This window comes from Anas platyrhynchos, chromosome 5, assembly GCF_047663525.1.
Source record: "Anas platyrhynchos isolate ZD024472 breed Pekin duck chromosome 5, IASCAAS_PekinDuck_T2T, whole genome shotgun sequence".
Taxonomy (NCBI): Eukaryota; Metazoa; Chordata; class Aves; order Anseriformes; family Anatidae; genus Anas; species Anas platyrhynchos.
In genome coordinates, this window is record NC_092591.1 from 48,828,276 (window position 1) to 48,842,917 (window position 14,642).

Here is a 14,642-nt window from a genome sequence, read left to right on the forward strand (position 1 = left end):
GTGAGGGACTGAGTCAGGTGTTTGTCCTGAGGACTGTGTGGATACCTCCATGCTAACTAACAGTCATCTTAGCCTTACTGTGTGTCTGTGCTGAATAGGGGAAGAATCCTAGAATTGGGATTTTTCTCTGCTGCTTTTTGGTGAAAGGCAGGCAAACATGTGTTCTCCATGCTGAAGTGTAGTAAGTTAAGCTGATTAGTTCAAAAAATGCTTGAGCCCAGGAAAGGGAAATAAATGCCTCTTTATCCCTTGCTTTAAAGCATAATATGAGGTACATATACCAGAGCAATATAGGATGGTAAAACTGCAAGCATCTTTTCCACAGAAGTTTTTAAATGTGGTTTTCTCATTGTTAGAGAAGCGGAATAAATAACAGCAGCTGTGTTTTTTAAAATTACGTTGTTAATAAAATCCTGGTACATTTACATAAATGACAACATTAATGTACAATTAACAAAGCATTGTAATATTACAGCAACAAAGGAGGACCTACATTTTTGTACAGATAGCTGGAGCAGCTACTTGAAAATACCTTCCAAGATAATAGAGCCTTTTGTGGTATTTTTCAGGCAGACCAGTGATAATCTTGAAACATCTCTATGGCTTTCTGATAATAAATAGGGTTATTGAAGCTGGTGATCTTCAAAAGTGGATACGTACCTAAAACACACATTGGAGTGTGCTCTGACCAACGTGTCTGTCAGATTACTGATCCTAGAGGAGTCGTTCTTTGCTTTGCATGCAGTTTGCCTCTGATGCAAAGCAGTGATGTCACATTCTGATGAATTTGTTGGGGATTCTGTAGTTCATTTTCCTTCACTTCATCCAGTTAAACTACCTCTATGCCTTGCATTGGAGATTGTGCCCAGCTGAGCCTATTTCTTCCAGTGTGTTTAGTTACAATACTAATGGTTGAATTCCTAAGAAGCAGTAGTTTCCCAAATGAAAACTTTTCTTCCTCTTCCCTTTTACCCATCTGTAACCAATGAAGGCGTCTCAGCACATGCTTTTGGGGGGTGCTTACAAAGATTGATGGGAATGGCTGATGGTCTTTAAAGCTATTGGTGAGAACAAGGTGTGTGGTAAATGTATAAAATAACTAGCTAGCTTCCTAAGGTTGGGCTTTTTTAAGAAAAGGGAAAAAAATAAGTTGCCTCAGACAAAACTGTATCTTGAACTATCTATCTGCTTTTAGTTCTCTAAGTCAGCTAGGAGAAGGTCTATAGAGTCCTTCTTTAACAGAAACGTGGCTACTGCAAGCAAAGGAACAATGTGAATCTTGAGTGTTCAAGTTGAGACATCTTGTTTCGGTGCCGCAGCCTGGGTCTCGGACTGCAGCCTACCCCTTGGCAGCAGGCGGCCTTACGAGGTCTCCCCTGAGGTAGCCTATCTGTGGAAACATCACTGCATGGAGAGAGACTAGAGGTCAGGGCTTGTGCTCCCAACTAGCTCCAGAGCGAACAAAGTAGCAAGCTGTATGTTTCTCATGGTCTTAGGGAGACTTTTATTGCTATTTATGCAATTGGACAGTTTTTCAGCATAGTGATAGCTCCTACTACACCTGAGTCTTTTAGCAAGCATCTCTTAAGATGTCAGGTCTCACAGATAATGTTCACAACCTTTTTTTCTTTTTTTAAGGTAAAAGTGACTTGGACTATCAAACCTTAATAGTGAAAGGGTAGGCAGTATTTTTCTTTCGTCAAACTGGATCCAGATTAAACAACTAGCACAGTGAAACCATATTAAAAAAAAATAAAGTTTTCTCCCCACCCTGCCCCAGCTCAGTTCTTCTTACTAGGCATAAAGAGTGAGTAATTCCAGAGTTAGTATTAGTTTCTACACAGCCTCATACATCTACAAAATCTCTCTCTCAAGGTGCAAACAGTTTAGGGGAAAATTTATGCTGGAGTCTCTTGCCATGAGCGGAAACTGGTGTTTATTACTGCAGTGAAGTAGTCTGTGTACACCAGCTTCTGTGTTCAGACAGATGACTTGTTGAATGGGCAGTGGTCCATAGGATCAGCACACTCCTTCTATGCAGCCTTTTTACAAGTAAAACATGTATGCGTATGAACTAGGTGGCCCTTACGGTGTGCAGACAGACACTTAAGACTACATATTAGGTGTTAGCTCTAGGTAAATTGCCTCGCTTCTCTACAGCCCCACGATGTGCTTTGTGTGAATGGCAGTGTTGATCTCTTCGGTTCGGGTCTTTGCTTGCATCCTCCATTCTTGTTTGTGCTGCCTGTGACAGTGTTATTCTCCGACAGTAGTAGCACAGAGAAGCCAGCTCCCCGCCGTCAGTGGGACGAGGCGCAGTACCCTTGCCGACGGGGTATCTGTTGTAGGGGACTTCCAGCAAGAACTGATGACTCCAGAAGGCAAACAGGAAAGCCACGGCTTTGCCCGGTGGTGCACCCCAGTGTGGTTTGAACCAGTGCTTCTGCCGCTGCCTTGTTCTTGCCTCACACCCTCGAGGTGACGTACACTGAGTGCAGGCGGACAGCCAGGGCTGTCTGCAAGTCCCGCAGAGGGTCCAAGCCTTGCACTTTGCTGTTCCTGCTGTAGATCAGCTGTTTGAATGAGTCCTGTTCTAGAAGAGAGCTCATGTGTTTGAGGAAGAAGCCTTCACAGAAAGAGGCTAGCTCAGGTGCGTTGTGAATCTGCAGAAGAGAGTAAGATCAATTAGCTTTTTCTGTATGGCATCGACCTAAAGGACATGCCTGGGCCTCAGACAGAAAAAGGACAGTGATAACTGTGGAAAAGCACGAGGGTAGCACTGGTGATGGCTGGTAATTTCTTTTGATGCTTTTTGCAGGCACAGGTGTGAGCAGAGAGGCATTCAAGCTTTTTTAATTTCTTCCCCTGATGGCCTGCTGTTGGCAGAGCCGCTCGCCTGCAGTCCAGTCTCTTCCTCTTAAAGGAAGAGAGCAGCTGGCTGATGAAGTGGCCAAGATACCTGTTTTGCTGTGCAGGCAGGGAGCTCGTGCTGCAACATAAAATTATGTGCTGCCAGATGGCGCACACAACTCATGGCAACAGGAATACGGCTCCTAGGATGCGAGTCTGACTGCTACAAAAAGGAGCTGAATGCAGGAGAGTGGGGGTAAACGTGCTGGGGGGGATTTGGCAGTGATCCGGTTCCCTTTGCTTCAGAACCTCTGGGGGAAGCTCAGTAATGGGAGAAAGATGAAACTTAGCTTCAGTATTTAGGAGCGCTGTGCACACACAGGTTCTGGAGCTTTGTGAAAATAGTGATTTAATAAACAGTACTGAAGACCAGGTGATGAGAATGCTCCTTTCTACCTATTGCATATGGTTACATTTTAGGTCCTCGAACAGACCAGCCTGAGTTCCACAGAAAACATGGCCCGGTGTGAGAGTCAGGAATCAAAAAAGATCAGTGTACCACTATGTGCAGAGTAAATATGCACATCGCTATTAGGTCATCTTTCTGCTCACCTTTTAAGGGATCTGACCCTGCGTCTATCAAACTCCCAGGAATGGCAGACTATTTCCTTTAAGATTTTATTAATAATTTGGGTTAGGTTATTTGATATAGAGGTGAATATCTGTGTCACAACACAGCTGCTATTCGTTCTGGAGCTGTAAAATACATGGTTTAGCAGTAGGAGTGCTGGGAAAGGGTTTGCTACTTAATTGCTGTACTGTGATCAAGTGCCCCTACTGCTCTGATAATTTGAATCTCTTGGGATTTGCTGGATGATGATGATGCTGTGTCAGCCAGCTAAGACCTCTCTACCTGCTCTGTAGGGTTCTCTCATCAATTTCATGCGTGACTGCTTTAGACAGAAGAACATACTGGTGCTGTGTAGGACTGCAGAGGCTGGAACCTTTCTGCCTGAAAGTAGATCATCTCACTCGTGGCTGTGGTTGGGGCAGTTACCAGCGTAGCAGGGATGCGCTCTATGCCCATTGTGTTTGGTTACCAAAACGAGACAGCAGAAACACGCGTGCTGCTTCATTGTGATGCTTAAATGAGACAGTTTGGCACATACCTTTGCATATTTATAGATGTTAACAGAGTTCTCCATGCTGATCGTCTGGGCACAGAGGATTTCACAGTGTCTCTGGAGGCCATCCAGTTGAAACAGGCTGGCAGCCGACAGCAGCTATTAGGACAAGAGAGGAGCTATTTGAGATCATGAGCCTTGAAAGGAGGGGAGACAGAACTGATGATTTCCTCTCTGAGTGGTCTGTGACTGCCTGGTTCAGCAGCTAATCTTTGTGAAGGAGCAGAAAGGCCACTAGATGCCCAGCTAAAGCAATGGGCAGAACTCCACGCTGAGCAAAGGCGTGCTCCTGCAGGAGTGCATCTGTACTACTTTTTGTCCCTATGACATACGAGACCTAGACTGCTAAAAGCGTACTTTCCTCAAAAGAAAACAAAGCAAACAACAAAAAAACTGATAACCAGTTATGCGTACTCTTTAGCATCAGACTGCTCATGACGGAACAGCATTACTGTAAGGGGATCTGTCTGTAATGCGAACTTGCTCCTAGCCTAGTCTTTGCTGTACCATTGTCAGCTGTGCAGAAGGGCAGCTTGAAATCAGTAGTCTGTGTGTGATCTCTAGCCTCCTGGTGTTTGGCCTGCTGTGAGCACTGGGACTGTCAGATCAGCTGCACTTTCTCTGTGCCCCACCCTCCCCCCAACCTCTTCACCCCCTCCAAAAAAAAAAAAGTGTACCACCTTATGGCTCCCTTCTCCCAGAAAAGAGAGGACAGACAAAGGAAACTTCCACCCGGCTCTGAGTACCAAAAGCACTTTAAGTGATGTGTTATGTGTTTTTTTTTTTTTCCCTGACGTACCATGGACATTATATAATCAGTAGTTTTTAGTTCCAAGTAACTGTGTTTTGGAACTTTGAACTCTTTTTAAAGTGTTAAGTATACTCCTGGATTGAAAGTGTGTTGTTAGCTCCTAGATTTTTCCTTTCAAACCATTTACACCCCAGTGCACTTAACAAGACTGAGAAGAAAACACTCACCTCTAAGATATCAGTGGTGGGAATTTCCATAGATTCTGTTCCTCCATAGTACAAATACTGCATCAGCATCTGAAATGGGAAGAAGGCCAGGCATGAGGCAGTTATCGCTGAAGTCACAAGGGGCTGTGAATGACTGCGCTCCCCTTCCTGCGCAGACAGGAATCGCATGGTTTGCTGGCTGTTGCCTCCACTTCTGGCTCTTTTCTAGTGTTGCAAATCTGCTGCTTTCTAATACCCCTTTCTTCCTTGGTCTTTGAAAATGGCCCTGGAAGGATTTTAGGCTGAGAGGGTGACAGTGTGTCTCTGAGCAACATGAATGTCCTTGCAAAAACGCTCTTTGGATCCTGGTTTGTAAAGCCTTGCAGGCTGGTCACACGCAGAGCTGCCAGCTAGCTGGAGCACTCAGACTGCCATGCCATGAGCATGTGTGTCAGGGACCTCCCAGCCACTTGCCTCCCCTGCTGTGCTTGTAATCAGCTTCCAGGCCTCCCCCTCTCCCCACCAGGGCCAGAGGAAAAAGACTAATTGTTTGCAGGGAGAGGGAGAGTCAGTTTTGGCTCTTTGATCTACATGTGCGCACCCCCAGCCAAACAAGTACTCTTATCTGGGGAATGGCGTGATTTGGTATTGGAAAGTGAAGTCACGCCAGTGTCCTGGGGGTAGTGGAGAAGAGGTATGGGGACTCTGCGCTGTGTGCTTGTACCAGCAGTGGTAGCAAAATTAAGATTGTACTTCTAATTTTTTTTTACTTGAGTAACGGAAGTACAGGGAAGGAAAGCTGCTCTCCAGCAGAGCCCTGAGCAGAACCTAGGTCTCCAGTGGCTCAGTTCACTGCCTCCTTCTCTGCGTGCTGTAACTGAAATTGCTGTAGAATGCCATAACCTTCTTAACTTGCCTGCTTGTATTTACCATCAAATTGTCTAATTCCATGAAGTATTCACTGGTTTACTTTTTAAATTTGTTGCACTGTCCAGTGAAGCAAAAGTTTATCTTCAAAAACTTTTTGATATAAAAAAATGTAAGGAGGCTTGTTTAGTTATACTTGCTTACATTTTCTTTCTTTTGTCATGGCCTGAGCTGCAGAGTTTGGGTGTTTCTCACCCAGCACAAAACTTGTATAGTCCCTTCCAAGTAGGACAAAATATTCTACCAGACCACTTCCATTTCCTCTATCCAGATGCGACCGCTGCTGACCAAGAGCTTTGTATGCATCACAGAGAAAAAGGAAAATTCTCAACCCTACAGTGAAACAGTTACACAACCTGTTCTGCACTTCGGATTTCCCTGTTCTGTACCTTTCTTCCGAATTTGAAATGCAGACCTGGAAAGCCGGAATAACTTAACTGACATGTTTCACAAACTTGTTTTTTTCCCTGGGTGTGTGCTAAGTAACCTACCATCTCTTCATCATGAATGAAACTCCCCTAGGTCTGTTAAATGCAGAAATGTCATAAAAGCAAAGTGAAATTCTCAATCTTGAGCCTTTCTTGAACGGGACACCACTGACTTCTGATTATCTGATTTGAATTAGTATGAAGCCTGGCAATCCACCTGTTTAAGTAAATTTACTTTTCGGTTAACAGAGTGTGAAATTGTGCCTGGGAACATCTTAAAAGTACAAAATTACTTTAAGTAGAAGATTTGCTTCTCTTGCTTTATGGAAGAGTCAATTGCCTAGTAAGATGACAAAAAGATATATAGGGTGAAAGGTTGGTCCTAGCTGAAAAGCTTTGACAGAGATCAGAAGACACCTGAAATACAGACAGGTAGAAATTAAACCTGTCTCTAGCTGTAAATTACCTCTGATATTAAGCCTTGGTCCTCTCAGCTTCAAATTATGTAAGAAGAAGAGTAAAGAAAAGGCAGGGTAAGCTACATACCTTGAAAATGTTGTATTTCATATCGCTAATTTCAACAGTCTTGCTGCCATGGCTGTCATGTTCCGTTTTATTGGTCATTAGGGTCTTAAACCTGAGAATAGTTGTAACAGAATTCTTTATTAGTACGTTGCAAACTCATTGCCTATTGCCAAACAACTTAATTAAGGTGAAAATAAAGATCCTTCTCTGTTATTGTTTGTAAACTGACAACTGAAACATTTCTTTCCATCTAATGACAATTACTTTGGAATTTCAGGGACAAATTAACCTGGAAATTGCCGGGGTCTGACTCAATCCCATGTTATAATTGTTGAAAACGCTGTTACTTTACCAGGAACAGAGAAAGAAAGTAAATAACTACACATGTACCAGGTCAGGGGTGAAATCTCCAGGAAATGGGGAGCAATTACAGCTCCAGCTAGCAAACTGACCAGGAGAATGGAGAAGTCGTTGAATGGCTGGCTATGTGCATTCCAGCTACTGCACAGGTTCTTAGGGACAATTGCTGGTCAGTTTATATCAATAAAGTCCTAGGTATCTTTAATAGATACTAAGAGTGGCTTGAAAAACTCATCTGTACTCTCTGCTCTTAAGATTAACAAAGATGGTTTGGCTTGATCCTGCAGACCTGAATTACAGTCCGTACGTAGTCCTAGTGTTAGCAGCTGCTTTGCTACAGTGTGTGATTCAGAGCTAGTCACGCAAATAAGGGAGTAAAGGGCCAAACCTTCCTCTACCAAAATGTACTGAGCTGTGGAAAGTGACTCACCTGTTAGATGCAGTGACCAGCAGGACTTTGTGTGCATAAAATAGCTTTCCTTCTACTAAGAAAGTTACATCAGACATTTCTTTATTGTTGAGAAAGTGAGGATCTGTTAAGGTAAGAAGAGAAAATGAGGGTGATTAGTTTTTGAAATTATGGATACTATTTAAAAAAAAATAGCAAAAGCTTTGCTGTTTAGGTGAGCATCTTACCAAGGCGTGCTGGCAGTGTCTTTCGGATTTCAGGAATACTGGGTATTGGACTGCTGCCATAGCAATGGGTGAAGATGGACGCAAGCTGCTGATTGATGGAATCGTTCTGTAAGGAGGACAGAACAGGTATCATCAATTGGCACTTTGCTCTGAGCAGGTTTCAAACATACTGTAACAGTTCACTTGAGGTTTATAGCAACAGCACAAGAACAACCTCAGAACAGAGGGACTAGCGCAATCTAACACAAGTATGCTCTGATAGGCACTGCAGTAACAGTTTACAGGCCACACTGCTGAGAAGAAGGGGAAGATACTATTGAAATAACCTGACTTGTCCAGTAGTGCATTGATAATGATTCTTGTTGTAGTCACATTGTTTCAAAAACCAGTTACTGAACTAGACTTGAACAGAATAGAACACTTCTATTGAAATTAATATCTATATTCTGAGGGCTGCTTGTATGATTCTCTCTGCTTTATGTGAATTTAGATGGATGCTGTCAGGGCCATCCTACCATAGCTTACAGGGACGTTGCATACACGTTCGTTTGTTTTTTGTGTGCCCTGGCTTACATAATAGCAAAAGACATGGCTGGACCGCTCGGTTTTGATACTGTTACCAAAGTTATGATTACTTTGCTGGTTTTGAGGATATCAAACATGAGCTGCAACCCTTCATTAACCAGTTCTTCATTGTAGTCTTCTTCTTTAATGGTGACAAATTCCCGTAAGAGGGTCTGTACAACCGAGTAGCGAGACTGGTAGAAGGTTGTGCGTAGGGACTCGATCCACACGTGGAGCTTCCATGGGACTCCTGCAGCCATAACAGAAAGAAAGATGATGAATGCAGACATGAGTGAGTAGACACCTCTGTTAATAGATACTAGCGCCTAGCAGCACTGAAGTAGATCGTAACTTCTTTACAGTAGATGCATTAAAGGTGACTGAGCTGGGTCACTGACAGGTTAAGTGACTTGTCTACAACAGCAGAGGACTGGTACCAGGACCACAAGCTAGAACTTGCTGCTGATTGTTAAGGGCCAGAGACTCCCTGTTGTGTATTCAGCTTCATCAATAGTCAGAGCCACAAGTCAGTTTGAATGGAACTTGTATGAATACCTAACCCTACACAAAGTGTGAGGTCTCTTCTCCTAGTTGCCAGTAACAGTCTAGACACACGAACTTCAAAGCTTCTCTTTCCTACCTTTAGATCAAATCTGCTCTTTCAGCTTAAACCACTTAATCTCTGATGTTATCTTTGTTTTTGAGACTGGTCTCTCTAACACAGACTACCTGATGAAGAGATGTGCCTCTTGCTTTTGGTTATCGGAAACTGAGGGTCCAGCCAAAAATGATGGACAAACACTTAAAAATTTAAATTACATATAGCAGTTTCTTCCCATAAACTTAAGGTAGATCTGCAGTTGGGGTTATAGACTAAATGAAATGGACAAAGGAAAAAAGCTTTTCATTCCCTGAATGTGAGAACAACACTTTAAAAAATAATAATAATAAAGAAAACCCCTTACCAAGTGCCCTGAGCTCCATGGTGATGTCTACGTAGCCGTGCTCAGCACTGTAGTACATGGCCTCCTGCAGGGCCTTCATTCTGGTTTTGCATAGCCTGACTTGTCCCTCGTTGGAGCTGCCCTGGCTGGAGGTATCGCTCTCCACTCCCTCAGCTAAAATCTCCTCCAGTGAGAGGACATCTCCCTTCAGTTGCTGGGGCTGGGTCAGGAGCTTGCGCAGAACATTCCTGAGGCAGAAAAAGTATCATTTATGAATAAATGGAACGGCAATAATTCAGGCAGGACTGTGGTGATTTAAGTTTAGAGGTCTAGCTTAGCAAATAATTTCCTTCCCAAAGAGTCGGGGTTTGACAGACATCTGGCAGATACGGAGTTGCTTTAAGGTGCTTGTCCTTCCCCACCGCTCCACCTAGAAATTGATGCCCTGGAAGCAAGGACAAAAGAATGCAATATGCTCTTGTACCTCAGCAGAAACAGGGCATGTTTCAGAGCACTGGGGGCAAACTGATTTTTATTGCAGTCTATACTTTGGAACATGTATAGAAGAAGTGCACTTCCTTCTGCCAGCTCTAAGTGCGGTAACATCCCAAGGCCTGAAGTAAGAATTACCAAAGACTGTCTGTTAGAACCCTTGCTGTTTCCCCAAATGACCATCTTCAAGCACTGTTCTTTTAGTCAGACTTGTTTCCTGTATCAGTAAATAGAAACCATAAAAAATGATCGTTCTGCATCGCTAAATCCAGAGAGAATTTTCTGGTTTGGAATTTCACACAGCAGTTGCAAGAAGGAGGCTTTCTTGTGTCCAAACAGTCACTTTAGAAAGCTTGCATCATTGGTCTGCCTACAGACAGCTGGAGCCATCTGCAACAGACATTCCCCATCCCAGGGAGTCTACCCGAAATACTTGGCTGTGACACTGAACTGCCGCTAGCTGGTGCTCTCTTTGCACCCACGTTACTCCATAGGGCTAAAACTGGCTAATTTTGTGCTTTACATCACCTTCCCCTACCTGACAGGAGAATAAGCCTTGGCTTTCAGTTTGCGTGGTTGGAAGTCCCAGCAGATTGTGGGAGCGGAACAGGCTGGGAACAGAGTGGTGTTTGTGGAGTCCTCCACTGTAAATAACAGCATTCGGCTGTTCCAGCTTCGCTGAGTTTGGGCCTCATTTGAACTGGAGATGTTTTTGCTGCTGTAGCCAGATGTGCTGTACCTGGAGGTGCAGTTTTGGCACTACGGTAAAGCACATCTGTGCACAAGCAAGATAGCTGCTATTTAGCCTGTTGCTAGAAAGGCAGGCTGTAATGCTGTGAGACCCTCTGGATATCACGTACCCCAGCTACATGGGCGGTTTGGGCCTGTTTTAATTGGCTCATTGTGCTGACATTTTTTCCAGGAACAAAAGGATTTCTCAATGAGTTTTTAAGTAATGTCTTATTTCTAAACAACCACCCTGCAAAGCAGGGGTTGAAAACCCAGTCTAGTTTTTCAGTGTTTAAAATGACTGATCTCTTGGTTGGTTATCCAGAAACCAGAGATGCAGCCAACTGAAATCTGTAGTAGTTTATTTTTCCCACCTCCTTAACATGATTAGGTTCTGCCTTAGCATGTGAACTGCTATTTTATATTTCTAAACAGCCCATAAGTGGAACTCACATTGCCACAAAGATAGTCCAGCAAATGAGTGAAAAAGCAAACAAAAACATTTCTTTTGCATTTTGTGCTTTTGACTAAGATGTAGTTCCTTTTTTCAAAGTTATTGTTACTAAAAAATGAAAATCTTGTATATTTTTTTTTCCTCAAAGTGATATAACAGAGAGCATTTACTGGTTTAAAGATTGATTCAGTTCCCCCAAATGCTCATAATCAGTACTATCAACATCAAAATCAGAATAACCTGAGATACTGACCTGCCCAAGGAAAAAAAAAGGTTGCTATCAGCAGAGCCTTAATACCATCTTCTGAACTGCACACCCAGGGATTAGTGCATAAGACATGCAATACAAAGTCAGGTAGGAATACCTACAGTGCGTTAGCCTTAGGCAAAACCACTCTTCTGAGCATGAATGGAGCTTTACCTGTGCCCGTGCGCAGCTGAATGACTGAAACAATTCATGTCTTCGTGAAGCGATGAAGACATACTGTTGACTTCCAGCATGCTCAGGAGGGGATCGGCACCCCTGCTTAGTAATAAGCTGACCAACTCGTAGTTCCCTAGGAAACAATTGACAGAAATACAGTGGTGACTTTCAGCATAACATGGGACTGTTAGCAGGCAGGCTGTACTAGCAACTTCTGTGCTGACAGCTAGTGCTTTCAGAGCATCCTGCAAGCATGCGTTACGCTTCATAGCGTCTCTGAGAGGGGGGAATAGTCACAAAGCAGCCAACCTATGTAAGAGTGCACAACTAGCTACAGGTAGGAAGAGAAACTGGTCTAGTGCTTTCAGTACGCACAAGCAGAGTCTCAGCTGTTCAGTTGCTGGTGGGTGAGCTTAACAGAGAAGGTCAGAAGGCAGCTGCTGTACACTGCACTTGCTGACCACAGCTTCTATAAAATCACCTTGCAGACAAGATGTGTTGGTGCAGTTCACATTCAGCTGGGCCTCTTTTCCACCGTTTTCATTATAGTAGTGAGTGGTGGCAAGAGACCTAGCATAATGTGTATCTGTCACTGGGAAGGGAAGAGGCCATTTTTTTTATCCCTTTAGTAAAGCTCGGAGCAGAGTAAAGCAGAGACTCATCTTCATGAAGACACAAAGATGAAGCAGAAAAAAAAATAAAAATGGCTGGAAGTGTTGAAAAACAACAGGTACGTTTAGGCTAGCACAGACTTGTTCATAGAATGCTAAACTTCTCTTATGACAGCAAAGTAGAAGAAATGTAGAATTTTACATTTAATAAATTAATAAAACAAATTTATATAAAAGCTATTCTTTCCCTAGGCTGAATTTAAACTTGTTGATTTTTGCATCTGGAAATTATTTGGTCAGAGACATGCCTAGGCTAGACAGTAGCTGTTTTATCTTTCTTGACAGTGCCCTGTGCAAAGGAGTTGTTTTAGCTTTACTGTGGAGGCCACTGGCGGGAGGAGTGTTGGCACTACTGGCAAAAGCGGACAGTCGTTCAGTGCCCATCAGCTCTTGCATGCGATGACTGCTGTTAATCAATGCCAATGCCAACCCAGGCTGGGTTTCTACTGGTGGTTTATAAATTAAAAAAAATTCTGGCTTTTTAGTATCCAGCTCGTGGATACTGAACTTGATATCTTTATCCACAGTACTTTCAAAATGCAGTGAATCCTAACATTTTACAGATACCTGACCCATGCATCAATCAGTTGTGGTTCAGTGGTAGCAGAAGATGGAGTGTGCTGAGGTTGTGCATAACTTACCTGCTGCTGAAGCCAGTTGGAGCGGGGTCTCAGCATAGTTGTCTTCTCCACTGTTGACAGCAGAGCCCTCAACATGGGCACCAGCATCCAAGAGCAGCTGCAACAGACACATTAAAGACAAGGAGTCGAGAAAAAGAACAATTTAGGAAGACTTAAAAGAAGAGGCTGTGTGTAAGAAAGGAACACCAGTAAATTCATAATGAAGAGTGCATGCACGCAAAAGGAACATCTCAAAGGCTAAAGCAAAGTGTTGATTGCAAGGCAAGTTTCTCATGCATTTCTTTAATCAGCCTAGGGCTAAAGCCTCTGCTTGAATGTCAGTTTAGAGACTTCTCATTTTCTGTTGTTTTACTGTACTTTGAATTGTGAGTTTATGCTGGGAAAAAAATCTCATCTGGCAGCTTGAGGAATATCTTTTTTCTTTTTTTAAATCTCATTTATGAATCTGGATTTGCTATTGTAATTTCCCAGCTCCAAAGAGCTCTGCAATCAGAGCTTCTCTTGAGCGCAGGGAGTCCATCATTTGGCTTCATGCTGTGTGCAGGAAACAGTGCACACCTTCAGGGAGTTGGCCCTGGAGGCCAAACATCCCCCTCCGTCTCTCGGCCCCATGGAGCCTGCATAAGGAGGCCCTGGCAGCCTCAGTGAGTTGCCACACACAGAACCGGCTTTCTTTGAACACAACAAGCTACTCACAGGGGCAATTACACATCTCCCAGATGCAGGGGAGAAGGCTACCCGGCGGTGAGATCTCTTACGGCCGAGCAGTGCGGGCAGCCAGCAGCAGGGCACCCAGACAGCACCGCTTCCCCATGCGGCCCCGTGGGTGCCGTCCCTCTCCCCTGGCAGCAAAGATGAGCGCTGGGCTCCTGCCTGCGGCAGAGCTTCTTCCACTGAGGGTGGGTCCAGATGGCTGTTGTGTAACACTGTCACGACTGAACAGCTTCAGCCATCACCAGTTGACACTGGCCTCGGCACTAACAGCACATACATTCACACTGATTTTAAACCTGTTTGTAGAGCTTGACAGCTGCCCACGGGCTGGTTTGTTTCTCGAGATGCCAACTACTCCATGCAATGACCACAGGGCAGACCTTAACTGCAAAGGTAATTTCATACACAGATTCCAGAAAGCGTCATCTACCCTTTAAGGAATGGTTGCCAAATGAGATTTTTTTTTTTTGTAATCTTTATAAGTTTTAAACAAAATAAGAGAAACAAACACTGTGGGTATGCAGTCCAGCAGGAGCTTTGATATACCTGGCTACATCTCCTGGGAGAATCACTCTTACCACACCTGTAAATTAAGGCTGTCCAACCTTTGTAATACCAAAGGCTGTACTGGCAATTTGCCAGGTGGGATCTAATCTTTGTAATTATTTACAAACGTACACAAACAAAAACTGACTGTATGCAACCTCCATTTGCTTACTTTTTTTTTTTTTTTTTCCTCTTTAAGCAGAAGGCAAATTAAATTCAGCAGCTGCTGACTACCTGCTGTGTTTAGTTTTGAGATCCCCTTGAAGTTCAGGTAGGATTTCTGGTATTTCATACTGTTCTGCTACTCCCTGCATTAATTGCATAGAAAAGGGAGTGGGGCAGATACTCGAGCCACCTGGCAGTGAGGGTGCTGCTCAGCACTCAGCTCAGTGCTGCCCGCCAGTCCCTCAGTGTCTGCCTTAATGGTTCCCGACTGGAGGATCTCCGCAGCTTACCTGCACAACCGAAATGTGCCCATGTAATACAGCAAAGGTGAGAGCAGTCCAGTGCCGGCTGTCAGGATGGACTGAAGGGTAGCGCGGAGAGGTGCTGGGAACCTGGGCAAAGGAAACCAGGTAGTCATTAACCATTGCAGC

General features: G+C 43.9%; 1 protein-coding gene across 3 annotated transcripts in view; it reads right to left on the reverse strand.

The window, feature by feature from the left end:
- Positions 1-222: 222 nt before the first annotated feature.
- The window catches only part of ABTB2 (ankyrin repeat and BTB domain containing 2), a 164,105-nt gene continuing 149,685 nt past the window's right edge, over positions 223-14,642 (reverse strand). For all 3 annotated transcript variants that reach the window (XM_072039001.1, XM_027458333.3, XM_005022800.6), the window contains 11 exons: positions 14,502-14,603; positions 12,787-12,883; positions 11,472-11,607; positions 9,397-9,623; positions 8,503-8,681; positions 7,868-7,973; positions 7,662-7,764; positions 6,893-6,983; positions 5,013-5,081; positions 4,020-4,133; positions 223-2,663 (listed from right to left, as the gene is read on the reverse strand). In XM_072039001.1, the coding sequence (XP_071895102.1) occupies positions 2,466-2,663; positions 4,020-4,133; positions 5,013-5,081; positions 6,893-6,983; positions 7,662-7,764; positions 7,868-7,973; positions 8,503-8,681; positions 9,397-9,623; positions 11,472-11,607; positions 12,787-12,883; positions 14,502-14,603 (1,422 nt within the window). In that variant the 3' untranslated portion in view covers positions 223-2,465. The remainder of the gene's footprint in view (positions 2,664-4,019; positions 4,134-5,012; positions 5,082-6,892; positions 6,984-7,661; positions 7,765-7,867; positions 7,974-8,502; positions 8,682-9,396; positions 9,624-11,471; positions 11,608-12,786; positions 12,884-14,501; positions 14,604-14,642) is intronic.